General features: G+C 50.7%; 1 protein-coding gene across 1 annotated transcript; it reads left to right on the top strand.

Moving 5' to 3' along the window:
• The first annotated feature begins 6160 nt into the window (after positions 1 to 6160).
• LOC142980952 (uncharacterized) lies at positions 6161 to 20450 on the top strand. Its single transcript, XM_076126581.1, has 14 exons — positions 6161 to 6667; positions 15219 to 15563; positions 15640 to 15694; positions 15783 to 16034; positions 16142 to 16202; positions 16360 to 16493; positions 16576 to 16926; positions 16997 to 17382; positions 17668 to 17800; positions 17922 to 18137; positions 18210 to 18743; positions 18875 to 19107; positions 19214 to 19555; positions 19660 to 20450. Exons 1-14 carry the CDS (start codon positions 6176 to 6178, stop codon positions 20245 to 20247), a joined length of 4122 nt encoding a protein of 1373 aa, XP_075982696.1. The 5' UTR covers positions 6161 to 6175; the 3' UTR covers positions 20248 to 20450.
• Positions 20451 to 20629: the final 179 nt, after the last annotated feature.

Raw genomic sequence — 20629 nt, 5'->3', positions numbered from 1 at the left:
TGGCGATGATTAGCAACAAGGAGCGCGGCGGCGCGTGCTCGCCCGGAACCCACTATCGACATCCGCGCCTGCGCCGCCGCCGCTAGATAACGCGCGCGTGTCACCGCCGACCTTCCAACCAAAGTGTGTTAGATCATCTCTCCAGCTATAACCACCCTCGTGTAGTACAGACGTCAACCACTAACACGACGCTCACACTCGCCAGTGTCGAAACAAACATCGTATGAAGTGCGTCATCCGTTATCTGCTGGCACACTTGTTAACATCACAGCTTCCTCTCTCACTACTAGATACTGGCAATCCCAATAAGAGTTCAGGTTGTGTATTTATGTATCCCTGTTATTTCCATCAGTTACAAGTTCCCCAGCTGAGAGCGACACAACGTTAAAAAAAACAATGTTTAGATATTACATTAGTAACAGTGTTGTGATTATTTTTGGCGAACGTTAGTGCGGCGATGCGGTGCGGTGCTTCACGTCGATCCTATATAAACTGAAACAAATAACAGCACGTGAGGAGGCGGCTCGCCTCGCACGTGTGTGCGTTCATGTTTACATGTTGTTAGTTTGTATGAGTGCTGAGAAAACAAGGAATTTGCGAGCGTCAAGTAAATGACGGAGAGTACCGGCCGACGCGACGCCGCAGTGTAGTCGGTGTGCTGCACACAATACCGCGCAATAATACCACATACTTCTGCACTGCATTGTACCGTAGCTACGGACTACGAGTATTGGCGGCGGCTCCTCGCATCGACCGCATAGGACAGCTGCAGTATTTAAGCTTTCGCACCTTAATGTCTTCGGATAATCTTGAATGAGTGTGTTTAGTACGTAATGTTTAAAATGCTACTAATCGCTCAACGATGCTCTCTGATATCAAGTGTCAGGTTTAAGTCGCGACGGTGTCACAGGCTCTCGGCGCGCTTCGACACAAGCGGCCTGTCGTCGCTCCATCGACTTCCATCGAATTAACCGATAAGGTCGTCCCCCGGCACCCCGCCTCGCCCTGGTGAGGCCTTAATTAAAACGTCTGGCAGTGTATCCCGGCCGCAGCGCTCTCATCGCTCCCACAGCGCGGCGAGTGCGGCGACTCGCGCGGCATCGTCCTGCACACCCGCGCTACCTGCGCGCCTCGCGGCCGCGCCGTCCCGCGCCCCTACGTCGCGGTTTATTTGTGTTACGCCGCGATCACAATCTCTATACATTCCTGGACCTGCGCCTGCGCACTGCTCCCTACCATACGTACTACACTCAGTACACAACACACTATCAACTTGTAGTTACTCTTACCGCATGTTTCAATTGTATTGTCCTCCAAAATTAAGTTGGAACTGTTAACACGACTAGCACTCGTACTTTATTAACTTGATGTTAAGAACGTAACGCGTTAGTATTCAGATGCAGGAAGCGTGTTAGTTGCAGCGCGGGCTAACACCGTGCGGCGCTCGTAGATCGCTCGTGACCGTTGTATAGCGCGATCAATTCCCGCCTCGTGCACAGATATATTGAACAGATAAGTAAATTGGCGAATGTCGTCCCAGCTCTAGGTAAGTGTCGCCGTAGCTCATCAATGTTGGTAGAACCGTCGATGACACCGCTACGAGCACGACACACGAGCGCGCGACGCAATAATGTGTGCCGCCACGACATGTGCGCTGATAATGATATTTAAATGGGTGAGGAAGCGGCTGTGTGCAGTTGCGATATATTTGTAAACAATGCACCGATACAGAGTACACACGCATACAATATGTGAGTGAGTGCGCAGCTCATGCGACGTGCGTGTTGTAGTGGTGGGACAGTGTAGCGGTGAGTGTGTGATCATGGCGGGTATTGTCGCAACAGATGCTGGCGTGTGTACACTGCGCACTGACACTGTGTCGCGACACTCGGTACAATCGACTACACTCGGTGCAGTCGTCCACATCTGTCAGCCACTGTTCGCCTATTATGTTGGCACTCGGCAGTAGTGGGCGCACCCCTCACCAGGCGCGGCCCCGCGGCGCACTCCACACATGTTGTATCACTGCCACCCTAAACTGTTACTGTAGATCCTTCATAGTTTTAAACTTCCCTTTATAACCGAACAGGTGAATCGAAAGACCAGTCTTTTCTTGTCATTATTTGACATTGTTAATTTGTGTAACACTCGGTTGTAAACGTTTCATTGAGGTCGGTCGGTAAACGGAGTGTGTTTGATTAGCGACGGGCGGCGGCGGGCGGCGGGCGGCGGGCGCACCTGGCCCATGTTGTTCTAACGACGACCAGTTCGTAGCTACAACAATGTTTGGGCGCGTTAATTTGAGCCTCTTTTTGTACAAGAGTGAGCAAACACCGCGCCGGCCCCTCCCGTGCACCTGTGCCGCATGCCGCATGCCGCATGCCGCCAGCGCTCACGCTGATACGCTGCACGTCGTGTCCCATTGTGAACCTGGTGGCTCCATAAAGTACTGTGCTTGGCCTGCCTCCAGGATATCATCGAGTGCAGCCGGTATGTGTGTGTGTGTCAGCGGAGTCGCCGCGTCCATCAGATCACAGTGGATCGGAGGCGCACTGTGGTGAGTCACGCGCTCCTTTCACACACATCAAGCATTAGATAAGCTCCATCGTGCACTAATGCGACTAAGATAATGTTTAATTACACGCCGCCGCCCGCCGCCCGCCGCCCGCCGCCCGACCGCGGCGGAAACGTGCGTCTATCGCACACTAATCGATTTATATGTACACTAGCTTTCCACCCGCGTGGAATTACACCCTCTTCGGGGGGAATTTCCATGCGGAACAGTAGAACCTGAATGTATTAGGATTATTGCATACAAAAGTACTCGACTAAACGTCTGGGTTTTTCTTTTCGCATCATTAATTTCTTTCAACGTGCTATGTTTCGCCGCCGCCGCGCCGCTTTGCAATTGTTGCATTTTATATTTATATCGCTACATGTGTAAATAGTGGTAGTTGTGAGTACGACACACTATGACAACGCGTCACGCGAGTGATTCACACCATCGAGAGTGAGTGCCCATTGTGGATGCGAGTACATTAGATCACGCTGTACATAGGCGCGCCGCGGTCGGTCGACCGGTGGGCACGGTTCGCTGAGCCGGCAGTGTACAGCTAATGGTGGTAGGAGGTCGCCAGGCACTTGTCTTGCGGCTCACGTGCGCGGCTCGTGAGAGCACGCCACACTGTACCGGCGCGGCCGCTGAGAACAACCCGCTCACACGATCACCGAACCACTTCACGAGTATCAAGACCCTCTATCTATTTACTTGATACTCACAAACAGCAACATTATAATTAGTCGTTGTATACTTATACAAAATATAATTAATTTCCACCTGCACAAGTAGGTCCTTGTATACCAACAATAGAAACTAATATGTGTAAATAATCATAAACAAAGTGATTTGGATGCGTCCCGGCGGCGGCGGCGGCGGCGCGGCGGCGGCGGTGCACAGGTGGATGCGAACAGATTCGACACAACCAGTTAGTTAAAAATAAACAGGACACAGCTGAGATTGTATCCCGCGCCCTCGCCCCCTCCGGCCCGCTCCCTCAGGGCGAGGAGCGGCTCATTAAACCGGTCGGCAGCGGCCCGGCACCGGCGCGGCGCAACACGCACGCAACCTCCGACATCACTCCGCGTTGCGATTCGCGTTTACCTCTCGCGTAGAGAAATCGTTCACAACCTTCGCCGAGGTCAGTGCTCGCCTGCGTGCTCTTACTGAGTGCACTTGATGCGGCGCATACAGCAGGTAGTGCCAGTGCACACTGTGCGACGAGACACAGTCGCGGTGATCGATCACATGCAGGTGAAACACGACGACCTCATTGTCCCTTAAACTAAACGTCAGCGAGCTCCGGCTGAGCACATTCCGCGGCGGGCCGGGACCGGTTCCCGCCACCGCTGCACCGCTGCGCCCGCTCCCACCCGACACGCTCATTCAATTTGTCTAACATCATACATAATGATATAACACACGAGGCAAGCGCTCCACGTCATCCGTCACACCACCCTCCTGCACCACCACCACCACCACCACCGGGCTGCCCGGCTCATGTGTGGTGAGAGAGTGACATGATATCGTTCGATTATAAAAATATTGCGAGATCAAATAACATGGTTGTGTTTGTCGAAGGATCGTCGCCCGGAATTCATTAATATCGACGTTCCGCAACCGACGGTGCAGGTTTCCTCGAATAAAAGAATCGAATACTAAACAAGAAACCAACAACGATATGTGATGTGCATTAATTTATGTTCGCTTGTATTATAGCGAGATGACTCCGCGGTGGAGCCACACGAGCCGCGGCGCGAGGCGAGGGTCGGAGGCTCGAGCCCAGACGTGATTACGTGAATGAGAGACGATAAGTCGAGAGATCCTCGGTGAATGAGCGCGGAGCCCGCGGCTGTGTGCCACCACGCCGCGGCCGCCCCGTGCTGCACCGCGGCCGGCGCCCGGCGCGTGCGCTCCCCGGGCGATTCACACGCCCGACGCCTCCCACAACGCGGCCACGTTGTCATTCAGCCCCTGCTCACTGTAATGCAGGTACCATTACCACCTAGACTGCTATCGACGCTTCATTATTTGCACAACAAACGATCGCGAATGAGCAACAACTTATTATAGTGCGCTTCTTGGGGAGATGGATAACTGATTATTTGCAATATTCAGTGTAGAGTTCCCGCAGAACAGTTGTATGACGTGAGAGGCTAGTGCGGCGCGCGTACGTTTAATTCGTGGCCGGTGACCGCGGACGCGCACCTAATTGTAGCGCAACGGCGCGTAATTTGCGTGAGAGCGGCGCGCGCGCATCGTGTCGCGCATGCGTACTGCGCTAGCGCTCAATTGCGCTCATTCGCACTACATGTTGAATTAATCAAAGTTCAGCGGCGACGCGTCGCTCGCGGCTCGCCGATACTCTCCGTAATGACTGGTCATCTCACCACTACTCACCACTACTCACCACTACTCACCACTACTCACGAGTACGTACGCTCTGACCACACTATACTTAATACTTATACTGTACACATTGTACTACAGATGCCATAACAGCTCACAATAAAACTTGCCAATTTAAATGAGCTGATGGAAATGAATCTGCACATACATACATATATTATGTTATATGTATATGTATGGCGTAAGGACGGGACGGATGCTTAGCTGTATGAGAAGTGGATGCGCTATCGGCGCGCGACGGATGTGTCTCGTTCGCGAGTCGCGGGATAACATCGCGCAGCTTCCGCCCATTTATCTGCCACGTCTCAGAGTCGCGGCGCGCGGGGTGGCCACCACACTGTCACCCCACTCACCCCACTTACCCCCCACCCCCCACTACACGTACACAGTACATAGGAAGTGATGTCACATAAGAGCAGAACACGTCATCCACACACATCACACTGCTGTCACATTGTATGTACTTAATAACATGTGTGTGTATACTATTGATATATTGTCGGTAAGTACTTCCACGTCGAGAACGAGACGAAGACGAGAAGACGCCTGTGACGTGACGTGACGTGACGTGACGGAACACAATGCTAGGAATTATTGAGAGGGCCACTGATTGTGCGACAATAGTGCTCGTTACGCAGAGCCACGGTCGCCCCCTTTGTAGCCGAATATACTATTTGGACAATATGAGACAGATGCTGTGTGTCCGCACACTCCGCACACTCCGCACCGTCCGCCGCTCGGTGCGCCGACACCGCACTACTTGTTACTACAATAACTGTTTCAATGACAATTTAACATAGCGTGGTCCCATGTCATTGCCTTGCAATACTCCTAAAGCTATTTCGCTTGAAATGAACCTATTGCTCATAACACAATTAGATCTTACAAAATTGCTAAACGTCGCATCTTCTTTTGTATGGTTTGTATTAGTATAACAACGTGTTGTTTGATAACAATTGCATCTGATCCCGTTCACGTGATCAACTGCATCAAAGGCCTTACTATTGTAGTCCACATAGTGACTTGCAAGAATGTTTGTAGGTACCTACCTCATATATTTTTAAAGGATACCATAACATTGTACGACCCAGTTCGCTTAACATTAGCTTCATTAAAAAGTCATACGGAAATAATAGTCCCGCTGCATTGAATACCCTATTTTAAACGAAAAAGCTCATAATTTCATAATAAGAGAGCCCCCCATCAATCATGATTCGGCAATTAAACAATAAGCTAACGACTCACATACGGTCAAGTGTGGATGATCGGTGCGGGGTTGCGCGCGCGCACGTCCACTGGAGGGGAGCGCGGCGTGCACGTTGCAATAAAAGTAAATCAGTGCTGCACCGGATTAAAAGCTCGTCGGTGGGGCGGAGCGGGGCGGCGGGGGGTGTCGGGGCGCGGGGGGCGAGCGCGGGGCGCGGCGCGTGGGGGGCGCGCGCCGCCGGCAGTCTGAGCGCGCAGCCCGCGGCGAGCGCACGAGTGAGAACGACGGAGCCCTCAGAGTGTATAGTGCAGTGTGTGTTGTGTGTGGCGGAGCGAGCCGTGCAGTGCGCCGGTGCAGCGAGCGCGCCACACGTGGCGGCATGCGGCAGGCGCGCGCGCCGCGGCGCCCGGCGCTGCGCTGACCCGATGCGCCTCGCGCTGAGCCCGCGGCTACTGCCGCTGCTGCTCGCCCTCGCCCTCGCCTGCCTGCTGCGCGTACGTCTCCTCCTCTTATATATTGCCCCGACCTCCGCGACACCGCGTACGAACGACTGACCTGTTCTCTGAACCCTCGCTGGTTTCAAATGATCGTTCTCACTGCGAAAGAGAAGAGACAGTTAGAAGTGATTAGATAGTCGAGTCTAGAGTCCGCTGGGAAATTGTCCAAGTTCTAGTAGAGAACGCACGTAGGTGATGAAGGCTCATACCAGCGACCGGTGCGAGTATTTCTCGCGGCACATGTGGGCGCGCGGTGCTGGCGCGGAGCTCGGCGCAGAGCTCGGCGCGGTCGCTGCGCGTGCCCCACATACTGATGGCGGCGCATCAGCACGCAGCTCACGTTGTCGCGCGGAATATCTCGTGCGCACAAACACTCTCTCGTCTAAAACATATAATATTACCACTACACGTAGTGTCTCGTACCTCACATCACTATTACGTTCGCGTTATCGATCAGAACAATAGTAACAAAATATATGGTAAGGTAGATCTTGGATATCTTGGTTGGATCTTGGATCTAGGTAGATTTTGAATTTCTCGACATTTCGGCCGAGTTATACCTACCTTGCGTGTTTATCGTAAACAGACTGATGTGACTGCTCTGACTGTTTCTGCCTACATTACGTGATTTGTACTACCATTACATACTACGGACAAGTGAAGAGATCGTCTAGCAGAACAATTAAACTAATCATAAAACAAAACTCGATCATCTCGGCCGATACGAATGTGATATTGTTGTGTAGAACATGTCGCACCAGTGTCGCTCGAGTGTGCTCCTGGAGCCGACTACAGATGAGTGGAGGTGAGTGGAGGAGAGTGAAGGTGAGCGGAGGTCCGCTACCTCTGCGCGACACCGACACTCATCTCTCATCTCTCAACTCAATAATAGAGCGAGTACTGAGTGGCCAACGCGCGACCTTACCATCTTGCAACACGTATTCTCGTAGAGTATTTCATACATTTATGCATACATATGTATGTTCTGTTAACCAACAACAATTGATCTACAACAGCCAATAACAAATTAGATTCATATTAAAGATTCTGTTACTATCAGACTCTGACTTGTTCTACACGAATTAACAGAACTGAAATTCAGCATTTAAAGAAATCTTAAATTGAGAATTAATTAGATTTGAGCAAGGAACATGATGGAGTTCCAGTGATACTGTTTGTAGATCTAACTCGATTACATAGTATTGTTCAAACATCAAATAATATGAAACAAAAGTCGATGAAAAATTCTTGGCTAAATAGACCATCGGCAATAGCACACAAAGAATTTGGATGCAGATGAACTGTTCAGGACATTATGAGAACAGAACAGAACATCTATGTTTTACAAGTACATATTACCTATATACAGATCAATTTTAACCATATTTATCAAAATCCTTGGAACTACGGGAAATCTCTCCGGACAAATTTAATCGCGGACGAAAACTATGGATACCTACATTCAAATAAGTCACGTTTCATTTCTGCTAATAAAGATTATGCTCGACCCTCATAGGTAATCGGTTGATCTCAGACGATGTCACCTCGCACTTCAAAACAATTCAGCGTGTCATTACATTATCTCTGAAAAAGTGGTGTCAGATATTCTTTCTAAATTGTTATACCTAATGATGGTTGAGTGAGTGGTGTTCAGTGGACAAAATCACATGATAGTGCTGTATCTATTCGTACTAAACTAGCCGCACTCGTTAGTTTATCGCGAGCGGCCGGCGACCGGCGACCGGACGACATCTACCATTCATGTTTAATGATTCCGACCCGCTCGCTATCTCCACACTGACAACTAGTTCTCAATGTATTCCATACTTCAATGACGAACGATCGTACAATATGTAAAATATCAAACACTGAACACCTTCGTATTGTACTATTTAAAACCACCATTCAAGTTTACATTTTCGGAACATCCGGCGTGCGCCTCCATCGAACATGTCATCAGATAATTGAATCAACACGAACAATTGCAACAAATTGACTGCTTGTTGTTCTGAATCAAATACACGTTTATAATTATATCTAAATCAATAGTCCACTAATGTTTGTCGTCGGTTTATCTGTGGTTTGTTAGAGTCGTCTGTACTCTGTATGTAGCAATATCTACATGAACTTGCTCCAACGTGTTTTATAATGTTCAAAAGAGACATCTCTCCTCCCAGACTAGTCATTTGTTAGAGCTCTTCAATAATAGAATGGTGTCATGTTATCATAATAATATTATCTCCTAACGTCTAGTATCTATGAAATATAGATCTCTATGTATAATTGCTGTCATACTCGTTGGTTTTTTCAAATTCCTGAATTGATTTTTTGTGAACTGATGAATCAGATTCAGTATTTAGTTCTCATGTTCCACAAACGACACTTAATCACATGAATGGTAAATATCAAGTGAATGATGTGAGTTGCTGTGTGCAATCATACGAGTATTACTCTAAGTGCGAGACTGCTCTGACTGCGACATCTTATGATTGTTGATTTCATTATTATTTTTCGAGAGTGATTATGTCTGCATTCATTTGTAACCCTTAAGACTGATGAAAATAACTCGTTTTAGTTTTTTTCAAAATTAATTAAGTACAGTAAAATAGACTGATAGATAGATAACTTGCGAAAAATATATTTTTTATTGAAGTAATTACTAACAAAGAATCATCCTGCCTAACCTAATTTTACAGTATTTTCTGTGAAAAGCCATTTTTCTATTTTTCTTAAAACAAGTGCAGCACAGGCACGTAGATGGTCTAGTACAGATTCCTCACACATCGTACACACGCTACACACACATTCGCGCAGTCCTTGCACGTAACCATGTATGATGTATATACATACTACATAATAATATACATAATATACATATGTAGGAGCTGGATACAATCCGGTAGAGTCGCAGCGGCTAGTGCTTGTTCTCACACTTAATAAACATAAATATTGCACATCACACACACACACACACACACACACATTCACTCACACTATCTCGACTCTCGCCATCGTTTAGCAAATGCCTCCGTCCACACTTACCTATTATTTAAAGCTTCACTCAAACATTTCCACTTGTCTTCATAAAACATTCAGATAAGTCGTGAGTTTAGTTAATGTTAGTCCCGTTTATCACATTATCTCTACCATCGCAATTTATGGTAATTACATTTCCTCCCCCTTTATTATAACTCCAGCATGAGCAGAGCATGATGACGTTCCTTCTTATTCGTCATCATTTTAGATAAAACGGCATATAGCTTAGTGGCTACCAAATAGTTGTAATACCCCAAAGGAGCTGGCCTCAACTCCGAATTCCTCTCTAGTTTCAAGATCTTCTTCACTTATACTTACGATTACATCTGGTACTTATATGGTTTTAATATCACTTACTTACATTAGTTTTCACTCCATTTCTTTATCACGTCATACAATATGTTTGGATGGATAATGGACGTGTCTCAACTCATCCGCCACGAGCTCGCGCCACCCTCAGATAGTCCTTGTATAAAACCTTGTTTGTCGTGATTGGATTTGTAAGTGATTTGATAATATCAGTAAGTAAATTATAAATGTTCATATAAGTAAGTACCGGGTATCGTCGTATATCGAGTATATATTTAGTAATTTGTGTTTCGTTTGTGGTGCTCACACGAAACAACACATAGCAACGCTAATTTCCTGGAGTGAAATCGTACATTATATGATTTCCCTGAGAAGTATATTATATTTATAATTAGCTGACCCGCGCAACTTCGCTTGCGTCACATAAGAGAGAATGGGTCAGAATTTTCCACGTTTTTGTAACACTTTTTACTGTTACTCTAAAAAATATGCTTTTTTTTCACGAAAAATATTCTCAAAATTATTTATATCTCTTAATATAACGAAATCGCGCTAAAGCATATCCGTCATTAAAACAGTTGCCATGACAACGGATTTTTGTTAATTCAGTGTCATTATAATATTGATTACCCGCGACTTCGTCCGCCACCTGAATTTTCCCGGGAAATGCGTCATTTTCCCGGGATAAAAAGTAGCCTATGTCTATGTCCGTTCCCGGGTATCAATATATCTCCATACCAAATTTCATGCAAATTGGTTCAGTAGTTTAAGCGTGATTGAGTAGCAGACAGACAGAGTTACTTTCGCATCTATAATATTAGTATGGATGTAGATTGCAACAAAGTTAAGTTATGTGTTCAGTGGCTCGTACGTGTATAATGTTAACGTATGATAAGTTTCATCGCTCGTAGCAATACTCTACGATTTGACAAATATAGTTTCCTCGACTCCTTTGTTAATTACTTGTTTATTCCACTGCGATACTTCTACTACAACATAACACATGACGTACAGCACATTCTGATGGAACGGCTCAAGGATCATGACAAAAGAGCGGAATACTTACACAAGTTCGAGCTAAACCTCCTGGATGTCGGTATGGCTTGAAGCATTATTGCCTTGCCGACATCAGATCAGATTGTAAATAATGTCACTTAATTTGCTGATAATTATAAAAATAAGTTTCTTTTGTTAAGATAAGGCCTAAGGGGATTGACATGTTCTTATCTATAGGACGAAAGTCCTTTCTATGTTGAGAAATAAAAAAAAGATTAGTTTTACTTACTGATAGATCATGGACATTCTCATTGAGAGTAAGATTTACAGAATATTATTAAATTATTAAAAGATTTTTTTAAATAATGAATAGTTTAAGCAAGATGTTTTGTAAAATAGCTCGTAGCTAGTCGTGTGAGTAATATTATATCCATCGAGTTACATGTCGGTCGTGCACTGCTGCCCGGTGCCCGGTGCTGCCGTGATGTGATGATGACGCGATGAACTTGCGTCATGTGAATATAATAATTTGTACTAGATAGGTAATACAAACGTGTTTACTGTCAACTGTCAAACATTGCGTAACGACAAATAGTGTAACTACCTACCTTTAAAAATAAACTAAGTTAATATGTAGTTACATCACGAATCGCAACTATGCTCTGCGTGGACTCATAGATTTAAGAAGAAATATGGGGCCTTAGGTATTGCTAGCGGGCTTATCACGTATCTCAGTTGACAGCTAGTTTATATCAGCTTGATGGTCACTATTCAGTACATTGCTGATTTGAAGTTACATGTTAATCACTATGATCTAAGGGAGAAAACAATGTACAGCGTAGTGACTCTCAAATAGTTGTCAATTGAGATACGTGACAGCCCCCCAGAACTCTGCTATCCGTCTGTTTGTTACCGGACTGTATCTCGCGTGTATCCGGCGCTAATACAACAAAATATATGCTATAAACAAAATAAAATAATTATTTATTTAAGCGCGGCTCTCGTACAGCAAACGCGATTTGTTTCCATTTGTTATAGATGGCACGAATCTCTTCGTGCGAGGATCGTCTCGTCCGTCTCGCACATGGATAATTTTTTTTTTTATGACGTGTACCAGATATTTTGTATCTGTTCAATCGAAGATCAATCACAAAAACTGATCTGAAAAATTAAGAACTTGTTTTCACCAAACTTGATATCAGCCGAGGTGGAATAGGTATTGTCATTGTTTATTTTCGGCTAGTTTATATGAGATACGTGCGGAATTTCCCGACTTCGTCCGGGTATAGTACAATTTTTCCTGTTAAGTCCATTGGCATTTTGATTCCACCGATCCCATACAAACCTTGTCCCGGCAGTCACAAACATATAAAAAAATATGCCATTTAGTGTAATCGGTAGTTTCGGTGGTTCATTTTTTATTTATACAGATTTACCTCGTACAACGTTCTGCTTGAACAATATTTTATGAGATAATGTTTTCTCACCGCCACACTCAAGTGTGTTTTTATTATCAACATTTAGCCAATATTTTTGACGCTGATGAATGATATGATATTAATGATAAGTTCTATAAGTTTAATAATCGGTTCTGCTATCTCATTTTGTAAGCGTTACAGCCACTCTTACGTACAGATAGACAATTGTTTTAGGAAATACACCAGTCTATGGAACTTTACAGTCAGAACTAGTCTGTGAAACTAAATATGTGATGACTTACTTGTACTTATATTTTATCGATTGAAGTATCGTAGGTATGTCAAAATGTCTCCCATTGTTAATGAATCCCAGCACCGGTTAATCGCCCTGATTTTGCCTCGCGCCCTGGGAACTCCTGTGATTGTCGTGTTGTTGACAGTCAGGAATTTTTTATTTTTTTTGACACAACCATTTTTTTGATGTATGAGTATTGTCGCAAACGGTGTCCAGTCATTGCCTAAATCAGTTTACCTACTAAAATACTCCCAAAATTTGTCATTCTTAATTGTGTTGTATTCTCAGTTCTACTCTAGAGGTACAATGTCAGAGACATGGCACATTACTTTGCCTACTAGGTATCTCGAATAGCTACAAAAATATTTTACGTATGAAAATTATTGAAAACAAATTAAAATTACGTTATAGACGACCATCATTTAAATGTTATATTAAGTTAAAATAAAAAAATATCGATATCCGTGAGAAGTCAGGGCAGTACGTATTAATTTCATGACTATTTTATAGATCTGCAGCTTACTTGTTTACATTACATGGAATCATGGAACCCATCTGTATCCTGAGACAGTGCCTGCATATACGATACCTAATAAAAAACATTTATTTATATTTGGCACGTGATCTTCATCATGATGTAACTTGCAATATGTCATTAATTAAACACCGGGTCAGACGCATCTGTTGTATCCCACACCTACACCTATTTACATAATGTTAAACGTTTATTGCGTTTTATATGTAATCTCTTTATATATATTTACATGTTTACTTTCCGGTTACTCAGAAACTGTTATTTTTCAGATTCTTCCGAGTGTGTGAGTGTATTTCACACATTGTAACACATTTGTGATCTTTCTGTGAACACTGTCTCTTCTTTACCCTGACTGTCGGGTCGCTTTGTCGCGCGGGAACTGTTACTACGTGCCAACAGTGTGCCCTGTCATACAAACAACATCTAGTGCAGTGGCAGCCTTCAGCACACTTCACACAAGGTTTTGTTGCTTACCTGCTGAATGCTTGCAAACAATTCTCTTATCTCGATACATAGCTATCATATAGAACAATATCTGATTGTTTACGTTTACTTATAAATATATCTACATAGTCTAAGTAAAAAAACAATAAGGTAATACATTATTAATTGTTATGTTTGCCTATTTTTAATGTTTATGAAGCTGTGCGGCTTGAATATTATACACACACGTTGACTAGACAACACTAGATATTTACCGAATATAGGTATACTTATGTACAAAATGTATATGAATCATCATTCTATTCTACTAACGTGCACTATGACGATGCGTGTGTATCATGTGCTTTGACGTGCAGTGATACAGATAGGTAACTCATGCTTATGTCCTGACTTTAATATCTGAGGAAGTCTCTAAGTTCTAACAATGAACGTGTCATATATTTGACATGTACATTATGTACAATGATGTAGATAATAGCAATCTGTAATACAGAACGTTTATGTGTCAATATGTAAACACTATCTTGCGCTGCGTGTTGTCAGTGTGGTGGGGCGCGTGGTGTGGTGGGCGTGTGTCGCCGCGGGGCGAGGCGGTGGGCGTGTCGCGGCGCGCGTGCGCCGTGCCCCGCCCACCGGCGAGGCGCGAGCGGCGTGCGCTCCGTGTAAACAAAGCCCCACGCCCCTCGCCCCTCGCCTCGCACGCACCGCTTGCTTTGTTTACTTTATGAATAGAGTGTTCAGCCCCGCCGCGCCGCCTGCACCCTAACACGTGCGTGTAGTGTGTAGTGTGTGTAGCGTCGCCGCCATTCTTCATATCAACTAGTATCATTCACTATAACTCACTTAGAACAATACTGTAATTAATTTGTATTATACACTCAAGTATAATATCAGTGAACAGTAAATGTTACCATTCTGTCGGTTTAATAATGCATACTAATTAGAATGTTGCAAACTTATTACGTTCTCGTGGGTCTTGCAATTTACTTTATTATATTCGATTACTTACATTTATCTTCATCGCTTTGTATGATGAGTGGTATCAGATTCAGCTGTATGATATTTGGCAGATTTCATATTCACATAGCACGTTGTATGTATGAGGTGTCGTACCTAATGGTTCAATAAGTCTATTGCTATTATCGCTTACACTGGTGTTATGCACCAGCTTATAAAATTGTATCGATAACACTGACCCTTGAATCAATGTTCATCACCGATCTTGGAAATGAGTAGAAGATCCTGTGCCAAGTACGAGTTTATGTATGTTAGTAGGTACATAGTACAACAGTCTGTTATACCTTCTGTGATAGAAACTTATAGGCGACTCAGACGGACCCAGCGGACACTAGACTGATCTACGAGATATTCCCCTAGTACATTACACTCAATTTATTCAATTCCAATCACAGTTATGTTTGATTATCGTCACTCCAATAACTTACATAGTCATAGTGTATGTATGAGTAGGTGATAAGTGCATGTGGTTAACGGTTGTGTGTGTGTTGTGTGCAGTGCGCGGCGGGGGCGGGCGTGTTCGAGCTGCAGATCCTGGAGTTCTCCAACTACCGCGGCGAGGTGGCGGGCGGCTCGTGCTGCGGCGGCGCGGCGCCCTCGTCCCCCGCGCCCCCCGCGCCGCCCGCGCCCCCCGGCGGCGCGCCGCCCCCCGCGGCCGCGGCGCGCGCCTGCTCGGCGCCGTGCCGCACGCGCTTCACTCTGTGCCTCAAGGAGTACCAGTCGGCGGCGGCGCCGGGCGCGTGCTCGTTCGGGCGCGCCGCCTCGCCCGTGCTCGGCACCGACTCCTTCACGCTCGCCGAGCCGCTCTACACGCTGGCGCTGCCCTTCTCCTTCCGCTGGACGGTGAGTGTCCGCCGCCACGCGCCGCTCGCTGTACGCCGCTGTAGCAACACCGCTGACCGTCACTTGTCTGTTGCAGAGATCGTTCACGTTAATCCTGCAGGCGTACGACGACTACGAGTACCCGGAGCCCGGTAAGTACCCGGTGTTGCCATGTCGCGCTGAAGCAGCGCGGTGAGGACGTACGAGTGCAGTGTAGTGAGCGAGCGCGTTGGTTTGCAGAGGCGGGTCTGATCGAGGAGGCGTGGTGGTCGGGCATCGTGGAGCCGAGCGCCGAGTGGCACGCGCTGCAGCACGCGGGCGCGCGCGCCGCCGTGGCGTACCGCGTGCGCGTGCTGTGCCAGCCCAACTACTACAACACCACGTGCACCACCTTCTGCCGCCCGCGCGACGACAAGTTCGGCCACTACTCCTGCACCGCCGAGGGCGACAAGCGCTGCCTGCCCGGCTGGCAGGGCGACAACTGCGAGAAACGTAAGTGCAGCACCTCCACCTCCACTCACAAACTCTCAGTGTCACACTCACATCACTGAGTCAACCGAGTGAACACTCCACGCTAATGGCTGGTTCTCTCGTTACAGCCGTGTGCAAGGAAGGCTGTCACCCCACGCACGGCCGCTGCGACCGACCCGGGGACTGCGAGTGAGTCATTTCAAACTTTATATGCGCTCTATTTATTACCCAAACAGTATCAAATCCGAAATGAAGTTACCTTTTTTCTTATTTTTCTATACATATAATAAAGTGAAATAAAAAAGTACAATTAAATCAAAAACAATCGTAATAATGTGTGTGACAGCTGCCGGCCGGGGTGGCGCGGCGAGCTGTGCTCCCAGTGCCAGCCGTACCCGGGCTGCAAGCACGGCTACTGCAACGGCTCCTCCTGGGACTGCACCTGCGACACCAACTGGGGCGGCATCCTCTGCGACCAAGGTACGTGAGACTCTAACATCGTCCTACCGTTGTCGACATACGCCACGATACGCGACGAACTGAAGCGTCCCTCGCGTTACAGATCTCAACTACTGCGGCACGCACGAGCCGTGCCAGCACGGAGGCACTTGCGAGAACACGGCGCCCGACCAGTACCTGTGCCGCTGCGCCGAGGGCTTCTCGGGCGTGGACTGCGAGCGCGTGGACAACCCGTGCGCGCCGCAGCCCTGCGTGCACGGCGAGTGCTCGCTGAGCGCCGCGCCGCGCGGGTTCGTGTGCGCGTGCGCGCGCGGCTGGGGCGGCGCGCTCTGCGACCTGGACGTGGACGACTGCGCCAGCGCGCCGTGCCGCCACGGCGCCACGTGCCGCGACCTGCTCGACGCCTTCCAGTGCGACTGCGCGCCCGGCTGGAGCGGGCCCACCTGCGCCGACGGTACGTGCCGCGCCCGCGAGTGCTCCGCGACCCGTGCGCGAGCGAGTGACTGACCGCCCCGTGTCCACAGACGTCGACGAGTGCGAGCAGCAGAGCGGCGAGGCGGCGGCGCCGAGCGCGGGCGGCGCGGAGGCGGCGCTGGGCCCGTGCGTGAACGCGGCCGCGTGCAACAACACGCAGGGCGGGTACGCGTGCACCTGCCTGGCGGGCTGGACGGGCCGCGACTGCGAGACCAACGTGGACGACTGCACGGGGCAGTGCCTCAACGGCGCCACGTGCATCGACCTGGTGGACGACTTCCACTGCGCGTGCGCCGCGGGGTACGCGGGCCGCACGTGCGCGCGCGACATCGACGACTGCGCGCCGCGCCCGTGCCGCAACGGCGGCGAGTGCGTGGACCGCCTCAACGACTACCGCTGCATCTGCCCCGTCGGCTTCTCCGGCACCAACTGCGAGGTGAGCCGCGCCCGACGCCCCGCGACGCTCTCACTAACTGCTGCTCTATTAACCGCTCCGCCGGCCACTACTAACGACACTAACCCTCTTGTGCTTACTTCTAGCTGACCTCCTGCCACGGACGCTACTGCGCGGTGAGTCCACGCGTGCTCCTTGTGTTCTGTGTGTCCTGTTCTCTTGCGAGTTTATTTTGCCCAGTGTTTTCTGTAACTTGCATGTTATGTTAAAGTTAGTCAGAAGTGTTATGCCTATGAATACGTTAACATTGCGTGTGTGTGCGTGCAGGACGACCGCGACCACTGCGCGGGCGCTCCGTGCGGCAACGGCGCGGCGTGCTACACGGCGCAGAGCGACTACTACTGCCACTGCGCGCCCGGCTGGACCGGCAAGAACTGCACCACGCGCGCCGCCCGCGAACGTCAGTATCTCCACACGTTTCCCTCCTACGTACCTCTCCGCTTCCTAGTCGCACCCACACGAACGCTTCCGTCGCACTACTCGAACACGCTCTCTATACTCTCCCGCGTTGTTCCCGGCAGAGGGCGACGTGTGCGGAGCGGGCGTGTGCGCGCACGGGCGCTGCGTGCGGTCCGCGGGCGCCGCGCCGCGCTGCGCCTGCGAGCCGCACTACAGCGGCGCGCTGTGCGACGTGCGCGCCGAGCACGACGCATGCGCCGCCGCGCCCTGCCGCAACAACGCCTCCTGCGTGCCCTCCGCCGCAGACTTCACCTGCGTCTGCCGCGACGGCTGGACCGGTGAGTGAGCCCCGCCGCACGACCCGTCCGACGCGCCCGAACTTCGTACTCACGAGTGTTCTTGTCGTTCAGGTAAAACCTGTGCGGTTCGCGTAGAGGAGGTCGACCGCTGCCCGGAAGGCACCTGCGCCAACGGCGGCACGTGCGTGCGCGACGGCGGCACGTGGCGCTGCGCATGCGCGACCGGCTGGGCGGGCGCCGCATGCGACACGTCCCTGGCGGCGGCGCCGCTCGCCCCGCCCGCCGCGCCTCCCTGCCCTTGCGCGGCGGGCGGCACGTGCGTGCCGAGCGCGGCGGCGCCGGGCTGGGCGTGCGTGTGCCGCGAGGGCCGCACGGGCGCGCGCTGCGAGCTGGCGCTGGACCCGTGCGCGTCGTCGCCGTGCCGCAACGGCGGGCGCTGCGTGGGCGGCGCGGGCTGGTGGGCGTGCGAGTGCACGGCGGGCTGGGCGGGCGACACGTGCTCGGTGCGGGCGCCCGCCCCGGCCGCGTGCTCGCCGGCGTGCCCGCCCGGCGCCGCCTGCGTGCCCGACGCGCGCAACCCCGAACGCGCCGCGCGCTGCGTGTGTCCGCCGCCACCGCAGCGCGCGGCACGACGATGTCTCGAAAGTAAGCGTTCTGACTGTGTATTCTCTGCACCTATATTATCGCATTTTACAAAATACGTTTATCGCTCAATACCTTATGTCCGTATGTTGCGAGAAAGAAATCGGCGTCTTAAAAAGTCTGTCGGTCCGCAGTGCTGGCCGGTCTGGGCGCGGACGGCGCGGAGGGGAGCGAGGGCGGCGACAGCGGCGACGGGCCCGACGACGGCGGCGACGGCGAGCCCGGCGCGTGCGGCGCCGACAACGGCACGTGGTGGTGGGGCTGCAACGCGTGCTGGTGCGAGGCGGGCGCGCCGGCCTGCACGCGCCTGTGGTGCGGCCTCCCCGACTGCCACGTGCCCAACGCGCAGCCCTGCCGCACCGACGAGGTCGGTCTCACCGTCACTCTGCCGCCGACACGCCCACCGGCGCGGCCCTATCTCGCGTCACTGTAGAGTATCATACTTTATTCGATCCTCATCGATTTCCCCGCAGGTTTGCGTTCCGTCGGCTCCGGCGCTGTGTCTGCGGGCGCCGTGCGCTCCCATCGGCGAGTGTCGGCGCGTGTCGGGGCGCCGCGTGGAGCCCCCCGCGCTACCCGCGCCGCCCACGTGCTGGCCCGGCGCCCGCGCCGCTCGCCTGCCTCCCGGCTGCGCCCGCGCCTCCCTGCAGCTGGCGCGCGAGAGGCTGGCGCGCGGCGCGCACGTCGAAAGAGCATGCGTGGCGCTGCGCCGGGCGCTGGCCGCGGCGCTGGCGGCCCGCGCTCCCCCCGCACCGCCGCTCGCGCTCCTCTGTGACCTCGCTCCCGACGACGACGATGCGCTCGACCTCGCCCTGGTGAGAGCCGTTTTCCACGCCTAACATTCTGAATTCTAATGTCTCTCGCGTATTATATTAGTCGTCCGTTACGTTATCGATGACCGCGTATCGTTACTTTCCAGTGGATCGGCGACGAGGTGGGCACGGACGGGACGGAGCGCGCCGAGGCGCTGGGGGCCGCCGTGCGCGCGCTCAGCGAGCTGGTGTCGCGGCGCCGCCTGGCGCACCACGCGCTGCTCGGCGCCGCGCTGCGCCTGCGCGTGCCGCACGCGCCCGCGCCGCTGGCCGCCACGGACGCCGCGGGGCCCAGCACGCTGGCGCTGGCGCTGGGCGCGCTGGCGCTGACGGCGCTGGCGGGCGGCGCGCTGGCGGCCGCGCTGCTGCTGCGACGGCGGCGCGCGGCGGCGGCGGCCGAGCGCTCGCGGCGCTGCGACGAGGAGAAGTCCAACAACCTGCAGAACGAGGAGAACCTGCGGCGCTACGCGAACCCGCTGCGCGAGGAGCCGCGCGGCGCGGGGCTGGCGGGCGGCGCGGGCGCGGGCCGGCGCGACGAGCTGCCGCGCGCGCACTCGCTGTACAAGGCGCAGAACGCGGACGCGCGCAACGACACGCCGCCGCGCGACAAGGAGCTCACCAAGCGCGCGCTGCCGCCGCCCGAGCCGCCGCCCGCGCGCCTCGCGCCGCCCGAGCGCCTCACCGTGCTCGTGTGACGTCACGCTCGTGTGACGTCACCTATATTTATTGTTGAGGACGGAACGATCGCCTGTAAATATTGTATTTTATGTAAATAATGTTGACGCGAGTGTAGTTTGTACGTCTGTGAGTGGTTACGATAGCGATTGTGTCATTTTGTTTGTAAAGGTTGTAAAGTGAACGAGAAATATTGTTGTAATAAAAAAAATACTGAGTTTAATATTTGCTTTTTTTTTCTTTTTTTAATTTTTAATTTAATAACTTCCTGAAATCTTATAACATCTCCGTTAAATCTTATAATTATGCTTTTAACATTAAACCGAAATCCTATAACACCTCCCTGAAATGATATTATGACTCCCTGAAATTACATAATAACTCCCTGAAGTCTTATAACAC

The sequence above is a fragment of the Anticarsia gemmatalis genome, chromosome 19, assembly GCF_050436995.1.
Source record: "Anticarsia gemmatalis isolate Benzon Research Colony breed Stoneville strain chromosome 19, ilAntGemm2 primary, whole genome shotgun sequence".
NCBI lineage: Eukaryota > Metazoa > Arthropoda > Insecta > Lepidoptera > Erebidae > Anticarsia > Anticarsia gemmatalis.
The sequence above is the reverse complement of the archived record's forward strand: the minus strand, read 5'-3'. Positions and strand labels throughout refer to the sequence as shown.